The 23,682-nt window shown below is 42.1% G+C and overlaps 1 protein-coding gene across 1 annotated transcript in view; it reads left to right on the top strand.

The window, feature by feature from the left end:
* Nucleotides 1–2,007: 2,007 nt before the first annotated feature.
* The window catches only part of LOC135714959 (uncharacterized), a 64,291-nt gene continuing 42,616 nt past the window's right edge, over nucleotides 2,008–23,682 (top strand). Inside the window, exon 1 of the mRNA XM_065238363.1 lies at nucleotides 2,008–2,521. Within this exon, the coding sequence (XP_065094435.1) occupies nucleotides 2,008–2,521 (514 nt within the window). The remainder of the gene's footprint in view (nucleotides 2,522–23,682) is intronic.

Raw genomic sequence — 23,682 nt, 5'->3', positions numbered from 1 at the left:
TTGTGCTTCTAACCATAATTAACAGTAGATCTGACATAAAAATTGAGGCATTTCAAAGCTATGCCGAAGAAACACGGGCTCTTTATGTCGAACTATATGGGTGGTACCCACTTTCGCCAACCGCCCATAAATTGCTGGTACACGGATCGACTATAATCAGACATGCAATTTTACCGATAGGCATGCTAAGCGAAGAGGCGCAAGAGACACGGAACAAGAGTGTCCGTAAGTTCCGAGAACATTATGCCCGAAAATTTAACAGAGTATCTAACATCGAGGACGTTTTTAAAAGACTGTTGATCACCTCTGACCCGGTGGTATCCTTGACTAACAAAAAAAAACAAGAAATAGTTCATTGGTTTTGCCAGAAAATGCTCAACATCTGGTACTTAGTAAAGTTTTATTACACTTGTTTCTTTATTTTTGTGAAATAAGCCTCGAAAATATAATATTTGTTTCGTAAATATATATGCTTCGTTCCATTTAAAGTTTTCAGAGTCAATTCGTACAATGACAGTTTACTAAAAAGATGTTCCCCATGATAATTAATAATTGATATAGGTTGTCTCACACAAAATAAAACATATAATTAGATCTATCTTTTTTATTTTTCATTCTACAAAAAAGTTGTGCAAAGAAGACTTTAAGATCTAGTCAAAACCTACAGTATTTTGTAATGTTTAGAAATTTTTGAGTTACAGGTAATTTTCAAGTTTTTTTAGGGAATTTTTAAAATTGATTTATTCAAATTTAAAGAAAGTTGTCCTCGCAGTTTTTTCCTCATATATTTTTTTAAGTATGGGTTTTCAGATGATACCTCAAGAAATATTTTAGCGATCCAACTCCATGTGATATAAGCATTTTAACACCACTTGGTTTTTTGGGCAAAATAGTCTATAATTTTTTAACGTTAAGACTTATTAACATGCTTTGTTAAGCAAAAATGTGCGCCAATATTTGTTCTACAAGTTTTTGAAGACCATTTTCTAAAAGAAAATGATTCAAAAAAGATAGAATAAAAAACTGGTTTTTTATGGACACCCTTACTAAATACTTAATAAATGCTCTAAAAAGTCAATTAAAGAGATAGATAAACGGTGTATTTTGCAAAGTTGCCTAAAATAATATTTTCTTCAACTTTGCTTAGGAATGTAACTACCTATAACATGAAACAAAAAAGTTAAAATTTGAATTTGGATTTAAACGAGGACCACTCTAACCGGCTTTTTGCTCAAAAGAAGCATGATATGATAGCAAACAACTTCTATCACAACACTTAGCATCTAAAATGAACAAGAAAACAATTTTTTCCTGCTAAATTGTCGATTCGGACCATAGTGCAGTGTTAGCGTTTAATTTGGTAAAATGGATGTGTGTAATGTATGCGAGCAGTCTATTGCTATGAGTGGGCTCCCAGTTACATGTGTAGGTCCGTGCAATGGAACGTTCCATTTTGCTTGTGCGGCACTCACTAAGACTGCGGCGAGGCTTATAGCAGATAATGCAAGTGTTCTGTTCAAGTGTGATAGTTGTCTATCTGATCAGAGTTGTGACGAGCAGAATGATCTGATCTCGCGGGTCAAAAGGATAGAGGAAGAGATGAAGAAGGTTTTTCAACTCTTGGACTCGATCACTGGCATGCGAGATCACATTGCTGCTCAGGTGGACATCGCGGTTAAAAGCGGGAAGAATAAATGTAAATGGTCTTGAAAATTTAATTTGTGAGAAATTTGATAATATGAAAAGTTCATTTTTTTAAATTGATGCGGGAAACCAATTAGCTGTAATGAATGATCAGCGCAGTTCATCTAGGACGCAAAAAACGTAAAATACAAAATAGTGATAATAATGATGATGTTGTTTTTCAAGAAAATGCGAGTTTTGCGGATGTTGTAAAAGTCGTGCTAGTCAAAGTAAAACTAAAAGTAACAGTAACAGTAGATTGTTGCAAATCTTACACCAGAAATTTTCAATACAAACTTGATCCCATAACATTTTACAAGAGAAATGGACCAATCGCTATCAACTGAATGGTACAGCAAACCGATAGCCTCAGGGAGATTACTCAACTACTACTCTCTACATCCGATGCAGCAAAAGGTCAACGTAATCATGAACTTTACGAAACGTGTTAAGAAACTAACATCGAGCCCGGATAACCAACGAGTTAAGCAGATTGCGCACTTCCATCTTCGACGAAACGACTATCCCACAACACTGATCAATCGCATCGTCAACCGTGTTATCCTTACCAATGACACGAACAACATTGGAAACAACAGTGAACCACGAAATACTCAGGAGCAACCAACACAATATGTATCTCTCCCATACGTTCCGAATCTGAGCAATTCCATCATCAGATGTCTGCAAGAGGACTATCCGTCGATCAAAATTGCCAACAGCAATATACACACTCCCAAGATGCTATATACAAACGTGAAGGATCCAGTCGAGCCGTTGCTGCAACATAACGTCATATACAACATTCCCTGTCGAAACTGTGAGGGATGCTATATAGGTATGACTACGAACAAGCTAAAAACCCGAATAAGTGGCCACAAGTCCAATGTAAACAAACTTGAAGGCCTACTAAATTCGGGTCACACATACAATGATCAAGCAATGATCGAGATAGGCAACAAAACAGCACCAATCGATCACTGTATAAAATACAAACACCGATTTGTACTGGACCAAGCCAAAATTATGGACAGATCCTTCATTGCGTCAAGATTACCAATGTTAGAATGCTTCCACATATACAATACACCACGTACCGTAAACTATAGGACAGATGTTGAAGGTATAAGTTCTATATATTCAGGAGTTCTGCATACAATAATGAAGTCGAGCCACAAAACCAAAACGAATGTCCCACATCCACCACCACCGCCACCGCCTCCACCACCTCCAATTCCACCAGCTCCACTACCACATCCCTTTACCGCAGCCCCACCAGAATCAACCCTATCTCCAGTTTCACAACATCACAACAACCAATGAAGCCCATCACCAACAACGATTATCCCATTTTTACAAACCAATACCCAAGCAACAATAGTGAATAAGAAATAGTATCTCTCTCTCTCGATTTTGCTCTCCTGTATTATACTATGTATCAATGTATGTCAGAGTCCATTTTGGTGTCATAGTAGGTGGTAATATAAAAAAAAAGGTAGCAAGAAAACAACACAGAATATCCACCAACGCATCTATCTCTCCAATGCGGTAAAAGCTGTAGGTATTTTAAGCTTTCAAAAAACTAACTCTAACGTTTGCAGATATCTTGGAAGAGAACCGAGAAAAAAAGCTATGACAACCGATCGTGAAGCTTCAGACGCTGAACGAAAAACGGTACAACTTTATGTGAGTCTTTGTGTAAAAAATAATGTTAGAGTTACAATGCTAAATGTTCAATGTATTAATTGTAAATAAAACTTGTAGATCCCCTGAAGAAGGCCAAGTCCCAAGGCCGAAACGTCGGACATAAAACATAGTAGCGTTTTGATTATCCGTTAGACTGAAAAGCCGTAATCCTTACAATAATTTTACACCAGAATATTTAAATTGATCAGAACGATGCAAATTTTCCACCGTTAATGTTCAATAAAAATTGCTTCTCCAATCTCTTGACGAGGCTCGGTAGCTCAGTGGTTACCGTTTCTGCTTACTGAGCAGAAGGTCGGGAGTTCAATCCCAGGCCCGTCCCCTTCCTTGCAATTTTTCACTTTGCCTTATTCTATACCCACTAGATTTTAATGAAAACAAATTCTTCGTTAACACCGAGCGCATCACTTACCACAGTGTGGGTCCTGATCTAAAAATAGAAATTGGATGAGTGCGCGCGCGTGTGTGTGTGTGTGTGTGTGTGTGTGTGTGTGTGTGTGTGTGTGTGTGTGTGTGTGTGTGTGTGTGTGTGTGTGTGTGTGTGTGTGTGTGTGTGTGTGTGTGTGTGTGTGTGTGTGTGTGTGTGTGTGTGTGTGTGTGTGTGTGTGTGTGTGTGTGTGTGTGTGTGTGTGTGTGTGTGTGTGTGTGTGTGTGTGTGTGTGTGTGTGTGTGTGTGTGTGTGTGTGTGTGTGTGTGTGTGTGTGTGTGTGTGTGTGTGTGTGTGTGTGTGTGTGTGTGTGTGTGTGTGTGTGTGTGTGTGTGTGTGTGTGTGCGTGTGTGTGTGTGTGTGTGTATTATAATCACTCTACCAAAAACGATCCCTGCGTGTGCGTGCAACCTTTCCCCACATCCAACATCCCAGTGATTTCTCGTGGAAGCGCAGAGGATTTCTCGGTTTCTTTCACAGCGAGTAACCACGTCAACACATTCCTTCCCATTCCCTAGTTGACCTGCATTCGGGGTTCTCTGTGTAAATACAGCTGATCTGGTAATAACAGAGCAGCAACCGTGGGCGGTCAATGTGATTTTTGATTTTGATTTTGATTTTGAATAAAAATTGCTTCTCCAATCTCATGATTGGTGCAGATTTCCTTGCTCCATTTTTCACCAGACATTTTCAGTATAGCTTGCTTCTCCTACAATCAGAATGTTGCAGGTTTTCCGCCAAATAATGCTTGCCCCTATTTTAAGATTTCTCATCATCATTTTTCAGTAAAGCAGCTTCCCTCCAATCATCACAATGGTGCAAATTTATCACCAGAAATTATTATTAAAGTTTGTTTCTCTATTCAGCAGAAGGATGCAAAATTAAGACCAAAAATATTCCAAATGCTTGCCCATCCATTCACCAGAACGGTGCAGATTTTCCACCAGGAATTTTCAATATAGCTTAATTTAACTAAAGTTTGTGCCTTCATTTACCAGACCAGTGGAAGTTTTCCACCAGAAATTTTTCGTTCATTTAATTTATCAGAGCGATGCAAATTTTTCAACAGAAATTTTCAATAAAGCATGCTCCTCCAGTCACCAGAACGGTACACGAAAAATTTTCAGGGAAGTTTGTTTCATCATGCACCTTCGTAGTGCAATTTTTAGGCTTTGCCTCTTCATGCACCAGAATGCTGCAAATTTTATACCATTTTCAATGAAGCTTGCATTCATCAGAACGATGCAAACTATTAACCAGAAAAATGAATAAACCTTGCTTCTACATTCACCTCAGTGTAGCGAACATTCCACCAGAAATTTTCAGTTATGGACCTCCAAATTTTCAACGTGATTCATTTTTTTTTTCCAATTTTTATTTTGATTAGGCTCTCCATGCACCACCTTGATGTTATTTTTACACCAGAAATATTCAATAAGAAGCATTTTCTTCTATTTACCACCACGAAGGTGAATTTTTTCAACCTTAAATTTACCCTTTTCTTTTAACTCTCCATGAAACACCTTGTGGTGCAATTTTTTGACCAAAAATTTCATAGAAGTTTGTCCTTTCATGCACCTTTGTGGTGCAATTTTCAGGCACCATTTCAAAGGAATTGCCGCAATAAATGGCTTTTAGTGCCCTTATTTTATGAAATGAAGTTATTTTACCTTCAAATCAAGTTATCAAGAAATCAAGTTATTTGATATCATAATTTTGTAAATGTGGAAATAAGAATCTTATTTATAAGGGGGAGGGCAATTGCCCCCTTCTTGCCCCTTCCTGTGCACGCCAGTGAGATTCTACTGCACAATTCCTTTCCGAGTAGACAGATGATATCCATCAATAGAGCACTGCGGGAAACCTAACCTAAAGCAATTTCCACACCCACGATTTTTGACAGTTCTGCCGTGTTTATGTTGACACCCGTTCGTTGCTATTTCTTTTACTCTCATTGGCTGGCAAATGACTGGGATAATGCGTACTACCGGTACTTTGCACATTTGAAGGTTATAAAATAGACCCGTCACACAAGTGAAAGTGGTCCTTAGCCTCTTGCCCAGTAACTCCTATCCCTTCCTCCCTGCTAGGGTATGAGTAACCTTAGGGAAGATCGGGTAACCAACCCCGGTGGGAACTTTGGTCGTATGCTCACAGGGAAGGGGGAGCTGCATCCTTTACGGAGGATGTGGCTTACAAAACCCGAGCGAGAATGTTAGGGGCGGCTCAACCAGCGTCTGACTGGCATCCACCGACTGAATACGAAATGCTTCTCCCCGAAAGCTATACCCTAGATGACAGTCCCATCACGGCCGATAGGAGAACTTAGGCCAACCACCTTCTGTCTCCGAAACCTTCAAATTGTTACAGAAACCTATAGTGAAAGATTACGAACTGATTTTATGGCAACGACTTTAGCGCTAACAACGGACAAGAATTGGAACATGTACTGACGCTCGCCCAACCGGGTAAACTGGCACAACTCGCCAGTGAGGCCCGCTGTATGAAGCTAGAAATCCTGAGACTTAGTGAAGTCCGCTGGCCGAACTTTGGAGAACACAAGCTGCCTTCGGGACAGGTACTTTTATATTCTGGTATGCGAGGTGAAACGCTCCGCGACATCGTGGAGTTGGCTTTCTGCTTAGCGCCCAAGCACAGGCTGCGCTCATCAAGTGGGAACCTATCCTATCCAATCCAAGAGAATAATCGTTGCCAGATTTAGAACACGGGTCCGAAACCTTACCATAATGCGCCAACCGATGCTGCCGAACTGCAGGACAAAGAGAACTTTTACAGTCAACTGAATTCTGTCGTGGATAAGACTCCAAAAGGTGATATCAAGATCTACACAGGCGACTTCAATGTGAAGATCGGCTTCGACAACTCGAACTATGAGCGCATTATGGGACGCCATGGTCTCGAAGATATGAGCGAGAACGGCGAGCTGCTTGCAGAGTTTTGTGGCAACAACGACATGGTGATCGGCGGTTCACTCTTCCCCCATCGCCCATTGCATAAAGTCACATGGGTCTCCCGTGATGGATATACAGAGAAACAAATCGACCACATCTGCATCAGCCGAAAATGGAGACGGAGCCTTCTTGATATTCGGAATAAACGTAGCGCTGACATCGCGTCTGACCATCATCTCCTGGTCGGTGAGATCCGCCTACGCATTGCGCAGGTTCAACGGCGCGAGGAGAGACTCGGGTCGCGATTCAACACACGCCGACTGGAAGACCCAGCAGTGAAGAGATCGTTCGTCGAAGAACTCGAGGCTCGCGCAGCTAATATTCCGGCAGGTGGCAGCGAAGAAGAATAGTGGACGAGCATCAAGAATGCCTTTATTGAAACAAGCGAGAACAACCTGGGTGAGCTGCGCACTCAGAGGAAGGAGTGGATCACCGATGAAACCTGGAGGAAGATCGAGGAGCGGAGAGAAGCAAAAGCCGTGATAGAGCGAGCAAGGACCCGAGGAGCCAAGAACGAGGACCGTCAGCGGTATTCGGCTCTAGAAAGGGAAGTTGAGCGTTCCTGTATACGGGACAAGCGAGCGTGGGGTGACTCCCTGGCTGATGAAGGGGAGAAAGCCGCAGCAGCTGGCGATATCCGCCTCCTCTATGATGTTTCACGACGCCTGAGCGGGACAAGGATGAACCCAAGGATGCCTGTGAAAGACGCGACTGGACAGTTGCTCACCGACCCACTGATCAGTTTAAACGTTGGTTTGAGCACTTTGAACAACTTCTCGAAGATTCAACGGTCAACCAACCATCAACATCTCGGCATGATCCGCCAAGGGTGAGGCGCGTTACTCGCGTCAACACTGAAGCTCCATCATTGCAGGATATAGAAGCAGCCATCCGCAGTATGAAGTCCAACAAAGCCCCCGGGGTCGATCGCATATCAGCAGAGATGCCGACTGAGTGAAGGGCGTCTTGGTAAAAGACCCCAAGAAGAGGGATCCAACTGTATGGGACAACTGGCGAGGCATAATGTTACTGTGTATTGTTCTCCAAGTTCTGTGTAAAGTTATCCTCAATCAGATACAGGAGAAGATCGACGCAACTCTCCGACGACAGCAGGCAGGAATCCGTGCTAGAAGATCCTCTGTGGACCGTATTGTCACGCTCCGCATCACCTTGGAGGAGGTCAATGAGTTCCAAGAGTCCCTGTACTTGGTATTCATTGACTATGAAAAAGCTTTCGACCGACTAAACCACGAAAACTTGTGGGACTCTGAGACGCAAGGGAGTCCCTGATAAGATCGTCAACCTCATCGAAGCGCAGTATGAGGCTTTCTCATGCAGAGTGTTGCACAACGGAGCTTTGTCTGACCCGATCCGGGTAATCGCGGGTGTGAGGCAAGGATGTATATTATCACCGCTACTGTTCCTCATCGTAATCGACGAGATCATGGTTGGAGCCGTTGACCGTGTACCGAACCGTGGGTTGCTGTGGCAGCCTATTACCATGGAGCATCTCAACGACTTCGATTTGGCTGATGATGTTGCGTTATTAGTACAACGGCACTCTGACATGCAGAGTAAGCTCGACGACCTTGTGGAACGCTCCTCTGAAGCAAGTCTAACCATCAACGTCAACAAGACCAAATCTTTGGATGTTAACACGGATAGCGTCGGACGGCGGCACCAAGAGCGACATAGGTGCACGGATTAAGAAGGCCAGTTTGCCAGTTTGCGAAATACATGGAGAGCGAATCAGATCAGTCGACGCACCAAAATCCGAATTTTTAACTCGAACGTGACGTCTGTGCTGTTAAACGCCAGTGAAGCATGGTGTGTATCCGCGGAGAACACTCAGAAGCTGCAGGTGTTTATCAACCGATGCCTGTGGTACATAATTCGTGCCTGGTGGCTCCACAATTGGATCTCAAATTCCGAGCTTCATCGTTTGTGCCATCAGAAGCCGATAGAGACAGAAATTCGTGAACGGAAGTGGAGGTGGGTCGGCCACACGCTACGGCGGAGCGGAAACGAAATCTGCAAGCAAGCACTGGAATGGAATCCAGCAGGACATCGCAGCAGAAGCAGACCCAGAGGCTCGTGGCGGTGGAGCCTAAACAGTGAAATTACGAACGTTGACCGAAATGTGGCTTGGGCCAAATCTAGTAATCGCACAGGATGGAAATCTTTCACAAAGGCCCTTTGCACCCCTGGAGGTGCGCAGGATCGTCAAGTAAGTAAGTCATGGCGAAAAGGAAGGTTAGCTTTTGCGTGCAGTGCTAGGAGAAACAGCCCTATTGTTGCGGTACGTTAGAAGTGTTAGAAGCCTATAGTTGCATATGGAGATCTCCATACACAACAATAGGCTTCTAACGTATCGCAACAATGGGATGGTTTCCCTTATATGCGCACCTTTCAGGGAAATATTCAACAAAAGGTGTAGCAAAGATTCAAAAGCGAGAGAACATACTAATGAGATATAACGAGATTAAAATGTGGAAAAGCTTAAGAAACTAATTTCAATTTATAACCATTGTTGTGCAGCCATTGTTTATCTTTTCATTTTTGTGACCCAAAATGGGAACAGATTTTAGCTTAAACTCAAATCTTCTGTGTTTTACGTACCTCTATGAACCTCAAACTCTTTTTTACCGGTTAAATCAAGATAATGCATGTTTCGTCAAGTGAGTTCAAAGTAATCAACAATCGACCAATTTGTGCAAAAAATTCAGCATGCCAACCCTCGACCAAAATTCAAATTACCAATTGATCAAAGTAAAAATTAAAATGCAGACTGAAAAAATAAATAAATATGATGATGATGATTGCCTAATCGCTGGGACTTTAATTCTCTCACTCATTCTTGTAGCATGTCATCCTAAATGTATGACTTACGGATGAATAATTTATGAATTTTTAACCAATGGGGCTATGATGAAATATTTCAATCCCAAAACTCAGCACCTTTCATCATTTGATAAATCATTTCAAATGTATCTCAAAATCTTTAGTATTCCTCACAAAGCCTCACCCAAAATAGCCCATAAATCAAACGAAAATTGTTCTTAGGCTCCCACAATACGACCCGACCGGTCAACCCAGAGATGATAAATTATAACACTTCCCATATGAAATTGAGTGCACACCCACACCCACACATCCGCCCGAATGTGACCCTCAAGCACGTAATGTACGACAGCTTCACCGCGGTGTCGTCGTAGGCACCAGCAAAAAGCTCGGGGGAAATTATTTTCCCACTTATATCTCTATAATCTATTCATAAACCGCTCTGACCATCCCGGTTCCTTGGGCTCCGATCGGTCCAATGCCGGAACGAGGAGAGGTGAGGATGACCGACCGGACGAGGGGCGATGGCTTTATTCGACGTATGTCTCCGCTCATAAAGCCACGCATGACCTCCCCCACAAACCGACCGCTGTCTGTTGGCTGCTGCAAGTGGCAGACATTGAAAACGACTACGACGACGACGACGACGGGATGGACTTATCCTTATCAACTGGTTGCTTTTTTCGCCATCTAGCTCCCATTTTTTTCTGATTCTAATTGCGTTCGTCGTTTCGGTTTTGGTCTCGGTTGAGTGGATGTTGAAAAGTGACGACCATGGCGGGCGACGGATGAAGCTGTGTGCGGTGGGATGGTCCGTTCTTCGGAATAGAGAATTGTTCCGATGGACGAAACTCATCCAATTTCATGCGAGTACAATGGAACAGTGGGGCACATTTTACAGATTACCGGTAGGGGATAATTCAATGATTCCGCTTTATGAAAAATGGTATGTGTCAAAATGTCTTGGCCCAAAGCGACATTCTTATGTTGTATGGATCAGGCTTCGTTTTTTTTTTTTGGTATTAGAGTCACTTTAACACATTTTAGGTGATCAGTGATTTGTCTTGGGATGAGCTTTGAACTTGTGAGCTTTGGCGTGAGAGGCATGGATGCTAGCCTCTGCGCAAAAATCGTCACCAATCAAAAATGCCTGTTCGAAGATGAAATTCTAGGGAGGGGAAAATACATTTTCCCATGTTTTCAATGATCTGTACGCAACCGTGACAGTCATCGTTATCTTAGGTAATTCAAGAATCCTCAAAAGAGGTCTGTCGGTAAAGCTATTAGCTGTGCCATTGCATTAGACACTCCATTCTAAGTTATTAGGAAACTTTTCGCCGTCACCCGGTATATAAATAAGAGACTTTCTCTCCGTCCTCCAATCAATTGCTGCAGGAAGCGTGCCTATTGAATTCGAGTTGAGTTTTCAACACAAAATGAGAAAGTTGCGGAAAAGTGGGTTCTTCGCTGCGGTTTCCGGTCGGTGGCTTCCATTAGTTGGTAATTGTCAAACGAATCTGAGCAAGTGAACAAGCGAAAGAAATCAGTTGCTGAAAATGGGAAGTTGATTGCGATGGTGGTCCTGGCGCGAAGTGATTGGCTTGGTCACCGCAGCTCTTCTAGAGGAAATCGGACGAGCTGCAAAGTAACCGTCATTAAGGACAATAATAATCTCGGTAGCTCGTTTGTTGAGTGGACTTGATTACAAGGTTTCAGATAAGATGTTTATGAGTAAATTTATACTATATTTATAAGCCTTAAACATTTTCGATTTCTCTACCACAACAATTCGCATCAATTTGTGTTACTCCTATTAAAAGCTTGTTGAGTTCTGAATTACGGACATGAACAGCTGATGACCAATCAACCAAAAACCAATCAGTCTGAAAAAGCCATCCATCCCTCACTTTTTCTGTTCACCTTTCGCTCCCAAAGGTTTAGCTCTTTTCATCTCGTAAAACGACAATAAATTCGAACCAAAAAAAAAATCGGAAAATTACATGCATCCAAGCGGGTTAAACCCACCATCCATCAGTCGTCGAGGTTCACCCTTATCATACTCGCTCATCACGTTGCTGTTCTGCTCTCCGACGACGGATCACCAGACGACCATGGTCAAGGTAGCGTGTGCGACTGCTCTTAGCAAGAACAAAGCATTTTCACAGCTACTGCATGTAATCCTCCCGTAATCATTGAGCACCCATGTTCAACCACAGAACAATGGCAACTCTACAACAAGCAACTTGCACACAGCCTCCTCACACCCGCCCTCCCGCCAAAATGAACGCGAACCACCCTCCGACCTGCGGAACACTAATGAGCGTCATAAATCTGGTTCATTTCTCTCCGGATCCGGCGGTCGTTGTCTGAAGAATCTGGACATTGGCAGTGGAAGCAAAGAATGAGCGGAAAAAATGCTGCGCTTTTACCACGGCAGCCAAGCCATTTCACGCTTGCTTTACGATGATGAGAAGGAAGCAGCTTTTGGAATATGAACATTCAGCAGGACGACGCGATGCAATGCGATGAGATGAGATGCGGTGGATGGATGGAGGAGTAGGACTCCATGTTGATTCTGGATGAAAGATGGTACTTTGAAGCGCGTGATTTAAGATATGATGGTGAGAACAAGTGCACTTTACACGCGTTTGACTGACTTTAGAAGTAGTTGCGAAAAATGTCAGCATACAGAGAGAATGATGTTTGTGGTTGGCTCCTGGATGCAGGGATTCAATTGTGATAAAAGCGTTGCAGGGCTATGTTGGGCTTCTGTAGATCATTGCAAATGAGAATAGCACTCAAAAATAAAAACAACGAACTCCTGATATGACATGATGTCTGAGTGTGTACAATGTGGTCCTGGACTTTGAACCCGAGCAGAGTCGGATACCACAATATTACACACAAAGCATAAATTTATGGCATTCAACGTTAGTTGCATTTCCTATCATTATCCGCAGCGAATGATATGATATGATGCAGATTTTTCATCTGTTTTATTTCGTGTTCTGTCTACGTTTTCGACTATACCACCAAGCTTTTTATTTATAACATTGTAGAACGACGCACACACTTGCTTCGTTTCTCTCCAATTCCCGTTCAGCAGAAAAAGCATGCGAAATCAAACTATCGTAGGGTTAACTACCCCACACGAATTCTCTTTTCTTTCCATTCGATAGGCCAAAGAGAACCCCAATGGCGTTTCGATGGCTAATAGGCCCAATAAAATCCGTAGGCCTAGTTGAGCCGCCAGAAGCAGTTTTGCATTTTCAACAATAAACAAATATTTCGGGACCCCTTATCAGAACTAACGGTACATATGGAAAGGTTAATCAAAAGGTTAGGTCATCTGCAGCGAAAACATTTCATTTTGTGAAAAAAAAAAATTCACTCGAAAAATAGACGTAAAGCGCGGGTACTAAGCAGCCTAAAATTAGATCGAAGCCCTATTTAAAACATATATATATATATAGGTACCAAGAAAGCTACGTTTTAAAACGGAATAAAATCCGAGCCAAAATAAAGGAGATATGAAGAGGGGGTAGACAAAATGATTGCGACATTCAAAATGTTGTCAAATTTCAAATGACCATAACTTTTAGGAAAATGGTTCCAATTTCATTTATTGAAGTTTGAATAAACCAATGGATAACTATTCCGATAGAAGTTCCGGTTTATTTGGAGGCATGTCAAAAAAGTTTCTTTTTTAATCGCTTGGTACTTTCTCGGTTTTTTTTTAACTTCGTATTTTTTTCCTGATACCAGAAGGAATTTTGAATGCACTGGTGGAAACAGATTCAAGATTGGTTAAGAAACAACCGAGATCATTTAGGTGAAACCAGTTCCGGTAAGCCGAACAGTACTGTAATCTCTTTTTTTAACGTAGGACCACGTCTGTGATTTCTATATGGGGGTACACTTTGTGAAAAACGAAAATGGAACATGTAACAAAATTATGAAATATTTTGAACATTAATAACTCAGCTATCCCTGGACCAATTTCTATAATTTTATCACCAATCGATCAGAAATATTTTTACGCACTAAAAGCCGACCGATTATTTTCAAAAAGAAACGATTGAAAAAGTGGTACTGTCAAGCATCGTACTATGTACAAATAAAAAGATATAATTTTATCACTGTTTTCGTGAAATAAACGTTCTTCAAAAAACCCAGTCGTCATAATCTAGTACCACTTTATTGCACATCATTCTGCTTTAACCTGAAAAGATATTAAAGAGCGCTGCTTTCTAGCCTCAACTCATGGATTAGCTGCTTGAACGTCAAGCAGTACAGTTCGGTCTTTGCTCGCTCTGTCGAGTTGTTCGATAAACCTATAGTTTGTTACAAACGTTCGCAGATATACTGCACATCGCGTCGTCAGTAGTGTCGGTCGCATTGCGTGATGGGAAGACAGCGCTCCCGGAGCAGACTTCGTGACCAAGCGGAGAAGAAGAACAGTGGTGAGGGTAGCCCGGTACCTACTTCAAATTGTAGTGATAGTGATCAACAAGGACAGTCCGATGGTACGGACGCGATGATTTTACCGCGACGAACGCCAGCGACATCGGTGATTTCGGCGACGCCATCGATAATTCTGCCGGCCCGAGTGCGGCGAAAGTCAAGCTTCCTCCACTGGTGGTGAAGCAAGTACCACTCAACACGCTGATTGGCGATCTCTCATCGCTGGGCGTTGCAGCTGAGTTTAAGCTCGGCAGGATCAGCACCAAGGTGATGGTCCGAACAAAAGCGGAGTACGAAGTGGCCGTGAAATATCTGAAGGATACCAAGGCGGAATTCTTCACGCACGACATCCCCGGTGAGAAGCCCTTCAAGGTAGTCATCAGGGGTCTACCAAACTTCGACCCCAATCGCTGTCTTCCGAATGACAAGGAGAGACGAAAACGTGAAGACGTACCCGGATTGTCTTTTCCTGGTGCACTTCCAGAAAGGGACGGTGACGCTCAATGCGCTACAAACCATCCGATCGATCTACTCCATCATCGTACGGTGGGAGCCATACCGTGGCGGCCATCGTGACGTAACGCAGTGTCAGAGGTGCCTCAATTTTGGACACGGTACCCGCAACTGCAACATCAAGCCACGCTGCAGCAACTGCGCTCAAGAACACGCCACTTCCAACTGCCCTGCGGATGGAGCCGTGGCGATAAAATGCGCTAACTGTGGTGATGCACATCAAGGTTCCGACAGACAGTGCTCCAAACGCGAGGACTTCAAACGCATCCGAAAGTAGGCGTCAAGCAACAATCAACCAGGACGCAAGAAGGACAAAACCCCAGCATTCAGGACGGAGGATTTTCCGCCTCTTCGTGCTCCTCAGCAAAGGCAAGCGAATTCGCGGGTGCAACCCGCCCCCCCTCAAGAAGCGTCCGGTGATTCTGCTGGCCAAAGCTCTCCATCCCCCCTGGATTCTGGAGACAACCAACAGCGCAAAACAACAACCCCGATCTGTTCTCAGCGGATGAACTGATGGAAATTTTCGTCAACATGTCCGGTGCTCTTCGTAAGTGCCGCAATAAGCCCGAACAGATCCAAGTGCTCGGTAGGTTCATCATCCAGTATGGCGTCTAAACCGCTAACTATCGTCACCTGGAATGCTTGCTCTGTAAGAGCAAAAACAGATTGAGCTTGCCGACTTCCTCCGCAAGCATAGCATCGACGTGGGCCTTCTAACCGAGACCCATCTAAAGTCCGGCGACAGCTTTTGGTTGCCTGACCACAACATTATCCGGCTTGATCGCACCAGCTCCAGGGGGGGGGTGGTGTTGCAGTCGTCGTCAAGAAAGGAATAAAATACCACACTCTGTCCCATATCCGTACCCTCTATCATCGAGGCCCTTGGTGTGGAGGTGGAGTCGTCGACTGAATACGTCCAGTTCATCGCCGTCTACTGCCCTCGACAGTGTACCGCCAGCAGTGGACTAGCGGCTAAATTCAAGAAGGATCTGTCCACCATCACCCGTACCGGTTCCCGCTTCGTAGTTGGAGGAGATCTGAATGCTCGCCATGAGGCCTGGTGGAACTACCAGCAGAACCAGAACGGTCGTCTGCTGTTCGACCACTCACAGCATGGGCTGTACTCCGTTTGGTTTTCGGATGAACCAACATTTATCTCACCGGCGGGCAACCCATCGACGCTAGACCTGTTCCTGACAAATATCGGCTTGTCCAAGCCGGTAGCCTTGAACGGTGGTGGCTGAATTGAGCTGCAACGTGGCTCCTGCTTCAAGCCTGCGCAAGGACTACCATCGTGTAAACTGGGCCCAGTTTGGACGCGTGGTAGACAGGCACATCGTCGACAACCCGCCGCTTGATACTGTGGAGGACATCGACCGAGCGTTGGAAGGACTCCACCAAGCCATAACCGTGGCTGACGAGGTGTGCGTCTGACAAGTTCATGTGAGGGGTAAGTTTATTGCCATTGATTCCCACACCCAACTTTTGATTCGCCTGAGAAATGTTCGTAGACGCCAGTTTCAGAGGACTGTAGATCTGGGCAAAAAACGTGAAATGGCCGATCTGAACAGGCAGATTGCTTCCAGAATGGACTCACTCCGAAATTAAAGTTTCGGGCGTGTTGTCCAGAATCTGGATGACCGCTCCAGACCATTCTGGAAGGTAGCCAAGGTCCTGGCTCGAATATCCAAAGTCCGCTTGAAGATCAGGTTGCGCAATACGTTCAAAACCTTGATGCCTCCCCTTGTGTCGTGCCTCCGGCGGATATGATTACAGTACAACAGATTTGCTCAGTGCTGAAATGCACCAAGAACATGAAGGCTCCCGGGTTTGACGGTATATTCAACTTGATATTGAAGAGACTCAGCATGATAGTGCAGTCTCTTCTAACCGAACTACTGCACTACTTTACAAGCATCTGGAAAGTAGCAAAAATCCTACCAATTCGCAAGCCCGGTAAGGATCCAACATTGCCTTCAAGCTACAGACCAATCAGCCTCCTTTTAGCGCTGAGCAAATTGTTCGAGAAACTCATTCTCAATCGTTTGCTCAAGTTTGTCGAGGAAAACAACATTCTCCTTCCGGAACAATTTGGTTTCAGAAAGGGGCACTCCACCAATCACCAGCTAGTACGGGTGATGAATAACATCCGAAGTAACAAAGCTGTATCCAAGTCCACAGCCATGGCCTTGTTAGACGTTGAAAAGGCGTTTGACAATGTTTGGCATGACGGACTTGTGTACAAGCTTTCTAACTTCAACTTCCCATTACATCTGGTTAAAATCACCCGTAACTACCTCCAGCAAAGGTCGTTAAAGGTATCGTTGAATGGTTGTCTTTCAGACACGTTTTCCATCCCAGCAGGAGTCCCGCAAGGCAGTCTGTTGGGCCCCTTGCTTTACAGCATTTACACTTCCGACATTCCTCCCCTCGGTGACGGTTGCGTGTTTTTCCTTTTCGCAGATGATACCGCAATAGCCGTCAAAGGAAGGATGCCTCGCGAAATAACGAACAAACTTCAACGATGCCTTAACACCTTTGCTGATTATGCCACCACATGGAAAATCAAAATCAATGCGTCCAAAACACAAGCGATCATGTTCCTCCATCGGCAATCGCCCAAACTGAAACCGGCTCCATCTTGTACTGTAATCATGGGTGGCACAAGGGTTGAGTGGTCCGCCGAAGTAACCTATCTCGGGATGTTGTTCGATGAAAAGCTCCTCTTCCGTTCGCATGTAGAGAAAACTGTAGTCAAGTGTTCTACCTTGGTTAGGTGTCTGTATCCGCTGATTTGGTCGAACAAACTGGCCGTCTACAAACAAATCATAGCACCTGCGATCCTCTACGCAGCTCCAGTGTGGAAATCATGTGCACAGACTCACAGGAACAAAATCCAGGTCGCTCAGAATAGAGTGCTGAGGATGGTTCTTGATCGTCCTTTCGACACTAGAATAACAAATTTACATGAAGAGGCAGTCATTGCCAAAATAGATTCAAGAATTAACGAAATTAAGAATAAATTTGCACAAAAATGTAACATGCTTTGATAAGCAATTTGTATATAGTAGATGAGGTGTATATAGTAGTTGTAGGTTAGTAATAGTTGTAAATAGTAGTTATAAGTAGTCTTCTTTTTCAAATTTAAAACAAACCAATCCCACCAAAGTGGTCATACTTAAAACATGCCTGATAGGACTAGGAACTGTAATTAATAATAATTGAAATTTCAAAGGAACTAAAGTTGAAAAGACGCATCTGGGTCACTTGATAAGTTATACATGTAAACCACACAAATTCAAGAAATATAGATCATTTAAAGTCATAAAAAAATCTACTACTTGCAATTCACGCATTATTTCTCAGAAGTGCATGTTTGATAACGAAAAACTTCTTGGAAGTAAAATAAGCAATTATTGAGAAATTGTGGAACAGCGAATCAGTGCTATGTCTCAACGTTTGAGTGCAAAATACGTTCGTAATTACCGGAAGCGCGTGAAGGATCGTCAGGCAGACGTTTCTCCGAAACGACCCAAGACCACTGCAGAGAGAGCTCGGTTATATCGGGCCAACAAAAAAGCAGTCAGAGGTAATGCGTCACCATCTACTGGTTGAGACGCTGGAGAAGGTCCTTCAACTCGAGGTAGGAAATACACATTAATTATTAACAACCTTTGGAACTGCATACGTTCGACACGTAACTATGATTCATACCAACAAAACATTTAACAAGTGGGATAACCAGTATGCGAGCTTCTGCTCTGACTTTAAAATTTAATTACTGTTGTAATAAGCACCTATTAATTGGAAACCAAATGTTTGATTTTATGAAAGTTACAGTATTGTATAGATAGGAGAGGAAGGGACATAATGAGCACCATTTTCCATTTCTATAGACCTACACTCGCAAACACATAAAGCAAGGAAAAAAAACAAATACCTACCATTAACTAATGACGACCGCAAGGGTAAAAATATTATACATCATATTTTGCATGTAAAGTACATGATGATGATGCATGATAATTTTTTATTATGGTTGTCTTCCAAATTGGAGAACAAAGAGGTTACACCCCTTGCTCCCCTACTTTGCATGTTGCGTTATCATAAAATACAATCTTCACTCTTCTTTGCTTCAAAGACCAAATTTAAAACTAATGAGAATGCAGCTGGAAAAAAAATTGCGTATTTTTTTGGAACTTTATTATCCCACAACATTCATGTCCACTTGTTTAGAGAACCATTTGTTTTAAATAATTTCCATGGAAAAAGACTTCAGTAGACAAAAAGCAGTCGCGATAGTGCTTTTAATAATATGTTCGACTGCTAGAAGGGCAATATATAATAAGGGATGGCATGTGTCAAAATTAGGGTTAACCTCAGATAGCCTTGTCGGTTAAGGCACGGTGTTACCAAGCCGGAGGCGGCTAGTTCGATTTGTGCAGGGTTTCGACTATATACTATAGCTTGAGCTTGAGCTTGAGCTTGATTGACCGCCCACGGTTGCTACTCTGTTACTGCCAGATCAGCTGTAATTACACAGCGAACCAATAGACGATGCTTGGGACTAGCAATCATCCTCAATGTGTAAAAACTGGTGATCTTAAATTAGGCAATACCAGCGCCGGCCGCGCCCGAACACAGGTCAAGAAAGGAATGGGAAGGATTGTGTTGACATGATACTCGCTTTGATGGAAGCCGAGAACACCTCTGCACTTCCACGAGGAATCACTGGGATGTTGGATAAGAGGGTTGGGTTTGCAGCAGGGTTCGTTTTGGTAAAAGATAAGCTGAATTGATGTTCTAACGATCATATAATGCGAAGGAGCTTGGGACTAAACCCACGGTCTTCTGCTCAGTAAGCAAAGACGTTTGCCACTAGGCAGACGAGCACCTTTTTAATCACCGAGTTGCTGTTATTACCATGTAGTCATATTAACAAATAAAACGATTAACGAATCTTGAATGTGGATGGGCCTGAGATTAGACTCATGATGTTCTGCTCAGTAAGCAAAAACGGTTGCTCTAAGGCCACCGAGCCCCTCATATCACATAATACCGTTGCTCAAATTTGTGTATCCATTCAAACCCGGAACCAACGACAACAACGAGTTTCGCAAAATACACGATACACAAGCGATTTTACCATAAATCTCATTGATATGTAAGGACCTAGGACCGCGTTTTTCTGCTCAGTAAGCAGGCCACTGTAACCGACGATCTTTCAAATCCGAAAACTAAAAACTACGAAAAAGTACTTAGGCCTTCATTAAGTTCCACTTTCACGCGACGTTCAATGACAGGGTCCTATCCAGGATTACATCTGATAAATCCAAATCTGGCCAACGCCCACCCTAAACCAAACCTGTTCTAATCCACCTGAAATGACTAACGAATGGAAGACTTTGACTACCCAGCCATGCAATAGTCTCATTCCGTGCCTTATGGCAACTTGATGATTCTATTGCGCTCATCTTTTGGCACCACCCAAGGGAGACTTGGTCCTGTACCCAATGCTTAACTTATCTCCATTCCACTCAGCTACTCGCAATTTCTTGTGATATAGTGGGCGGAATATTATTATATGAGACAATTCAATGCAGACGTCTTTCCAAATTTGGCAGATCGACAGGTAATCGGTGAGTTACCACGATAGTTGCTATTCAACAACTCGACAACGTCCCATCGTCAACGCATGCTATGAGAATTTCCCATTGCAGACGCCAACGAAATGACGTCATCGAGCTATCGATCAACTACCCTGGTTATCGCCTGGTACCTTATAGCACGATGCTAGGAGGCGAACCGGAAGAATCGATGAGCTACCTCTCCCCCTCAGGGTTTCGACTATATACTATACATAATTAATAACTAATTTCAGGGAATTCCATTTTATTACTGGAAAATCAGAGAATTTCTTTAAAAATCAAGGAAGAAATGTCTTAAATAATCACCTCTGAAAAGTAATACTGATCTCGCAAGTCCCATACAGTTTAATTAGGGGAATTTACGTATTCTCGGCAGCCTAAGCAGCGACCTTCTTTCTATAGCCTTTTTCTCTATGGAACGCACACATAAGCAGTATTGGTTTGTTTACAATCTTTTGCTGCCAGCTGCTCTAACAATTTCAGTCGAAAGAATTGTCAAAAACTGTTTTGAAACGCTTTTACAAAGCTCCAATCTTCTCTAGTGAGAGCGAGTATTGTCGGCAACCAGTTTTTCTTCGGCAACCGTTCCATATGAACTGCATGTAAATCTGCTGTTCTATTATCGGCAACTTGAAATCAGCTGCAATTTGTAGTGCGTGTGTTTCATTTCAAGAAAACCTTGCTAGATTGCTTTTTCTCAGTGGTAAAAATATAGTCAAATTGAAGCTGAAAGCATAAAGAATCGTTTGCATGCATTCAGCGATGTGTTTTCGTAAGAAAATCCAGTGAAAATAGTGTTTCAATTTGGGTTGCCGAAAATAGCCTGGCATGCCGAAGCCGTCATTTTCCCTACTCGATGTAGTTTTAGGGTATTTGTAAATTTATAAAATCTTCAATAAAGTTGTGAGCTTGTGGGTACTCAAATTAATTATTTTATTTGCTTAAACAAAGAACATAGTCTTCTCCAGCAGCGGCCTCCACTTGTGTAAGCATTTTTTTACGATGTGTATATGTTTGTAAATCACAGAAACAACTTGAACATAAATGCATTCTTTTATAAACGGGTTTTATACATTAACTATTTATCAGGGTTTAATAAATACTCATCCCTTAAGTCCTCAATCCGAAATTTAATTTTCATATCTGATGGCAATTTAGGAACCAAATGTAATAAATGTATTCGAATTTTTAAGTGGTCCAAGTTTAACAAAATATGAATTCTTAAATATATACATAGTACCGAAATAAAAGGTTACTTCCACTGTATTTTAAATCAATATCAAGAAAAATGCACGAGAAGTTCACTAAACAGCTCAACTTAGTCTACGTCAACCATGCGGTTGTGTCTTGTACACAACCCCACCATTTTTTTACAAGGTTTTTTTTTACGCGGTTTTTTTTTACATTGTTATTTTTACACGGTCTTTTGCGTTTTTAACGATTTCTCAACAACGGTACAACTTATTGACTTGATTCCAATCACATTATCCGTTTCAAGCTATAGGTAATCGAATGACATACTTAGAAAAAATCACAATTTTTTGTGCAAATACAGAAATTTTTAAAATATGTTTATATGGACCATAGCATGCTATTATTACAAATGGCATCAAAATCCGATTTTTTAAAAACATTTAAGCATGTGAAAAATCAAAATCTTGTAGGTTTTTTTAACACGGTTTTTTTTTACACGGTACGTATACCCCGTGTAAAAAAAGACCTGAGTGTACTTCATCGTTTCTCAATAGTGATGCACTAAACTAAAAACACGGGATATACTATAATAGATCAAATTACTGGTCGCAATGGTGTTAGGTCCCGAACAGAGGGAAAAAATAGTGCTTGAAAAGTGGTTAACGAAGTGCAATCAGCAGTCGCATGGCCACATGATGTTATTTCGGAAGATCTGGAACCTCATCCGGAACATCAGTAAAAATTACTATTTCGTGAAACTCACTTTACAGCTCCGAGAATTTTTCAGAAACTTACTGTGCATCTGGAAGAAATTTACCATGTGCAACCAGAATTTTGACCTCGCATTGCTACATGTCCACCGGAAGATATGGAACATCTGTAAAAGTGGTCAATTTTCTATTCTGCATTAAAAGTTGTTTACGAAAAGCAATCCTTGTGGACATGGTCATATGCCCTTTGAAAGATCCGTTTCTTTTATTTTTTTAGCTCCTGTGATTTAAAAGTATTTTACAAAGTACAACAAAGATTTTGACCTCGCATGGCAACATGATGGTTCTCCGGAGATCACGCGATAGAATGACCAGGTTTTTATAACTCCGTGAATTTTCATTACATTCTTTCTGATGTGCTTCGAAATATATTTACTAAGGACCATGCGCATTTCGAGCTCTCATGGCCGTATGCCGGTCCTCCGAAAGATCCGGTAAATCCGTAAAATTTACCATTTCATGAAGCTCGTATTTTATATTTAAGATTTGATTATAAAACTTTGAACTGTTATGTTTCAAAAATATTTACGAACTGCAACCAGCAAAAGAAATGGAAATCCTCCATAAGGTTCGAAACATCTGTACATCTGTGTGCTCTACATTTTACATCAAAAGGTATTCTGCTTTGCTTTAAAATTTACTCACGATGTACTACACAAATTGGAGCCCCCCGTGGTATACACAAACGTAAAAATTTACATTTAATCAATCGATTCGTAGCTCCATGTTTATTTTCGAAATGGGTTTTGTTGAGCTTCAACAGTTATTTACTATGTGCAATCATTGTTTAGGCCACCCATAGCCACATGCTGGACCATTGGATAAACATCCTTTACCCTTTGTCTGTACCTTGGGGTCAATTTGACCCCAGGCCACTTTGATAGGCTGTAACTTTTTTATTTCTCAATGGATTTTTCTTATTCTTTAACGACTAGGCGCGTCCACCGGAACTCTGTAATACTCGATAAAATTTATTTAAAAAAAAAATTTAAAAAATATTTATTGGAAAACATTTATTTAAATACTTACGTTGTCTGTACCTTGGGGTCAATTTGACCCCAAATTCAAATTGCCGTATGTTAACGAATTTTCAATGGATTCATTAAATTTAAATGTTTTGCATAGGTAATTTAGTGGACTTCCCATTACAATTATCAGATTATTTTTAGGGTGGATACCTCGGGGGGGAGGGGTCATTATAAAAATATACCCATGAAATGGCATATTTTGATACTAGAAAAGTTTGTATCACGAGATCTCAACCAAATAGGATGTTGCTTCTTTCTGTAAAGATGTTCAAAAATACAAGATCTTCAAAACTATGGATAGTTTATGACAGAATTCACTCACTAAATGGCGCTAAAATGAAAATGATCAAGTTGCGCCATCGTAAACAAACATTATATAACGTTATCTACAGATCCTGCACATACAGATGGTTCCATTATTCAGCAAAGTTGTCC

This window comes from Ochlerotatus camptorhynchus, unplaced genomic scaffold, assembly GCF_037179485.1.
Source record: "Ochlerotatus camptorhynchus isolate MF236.1 unplaced genomic scaffold, CSIRO-AGI_Acam_v1.1 ptg000767l, whole genome shotgun sequence".
Taxonomy (NCBI): Eukaryota; Metazoa; Arthropoda; class Insecta; order Diptera; family Culicidae; genus Ochlerotatus; species Ochlerotatus camptorhynchus.
This window is presented reverse-complemented; position numbering and strand designations above follow the sequence as displayed.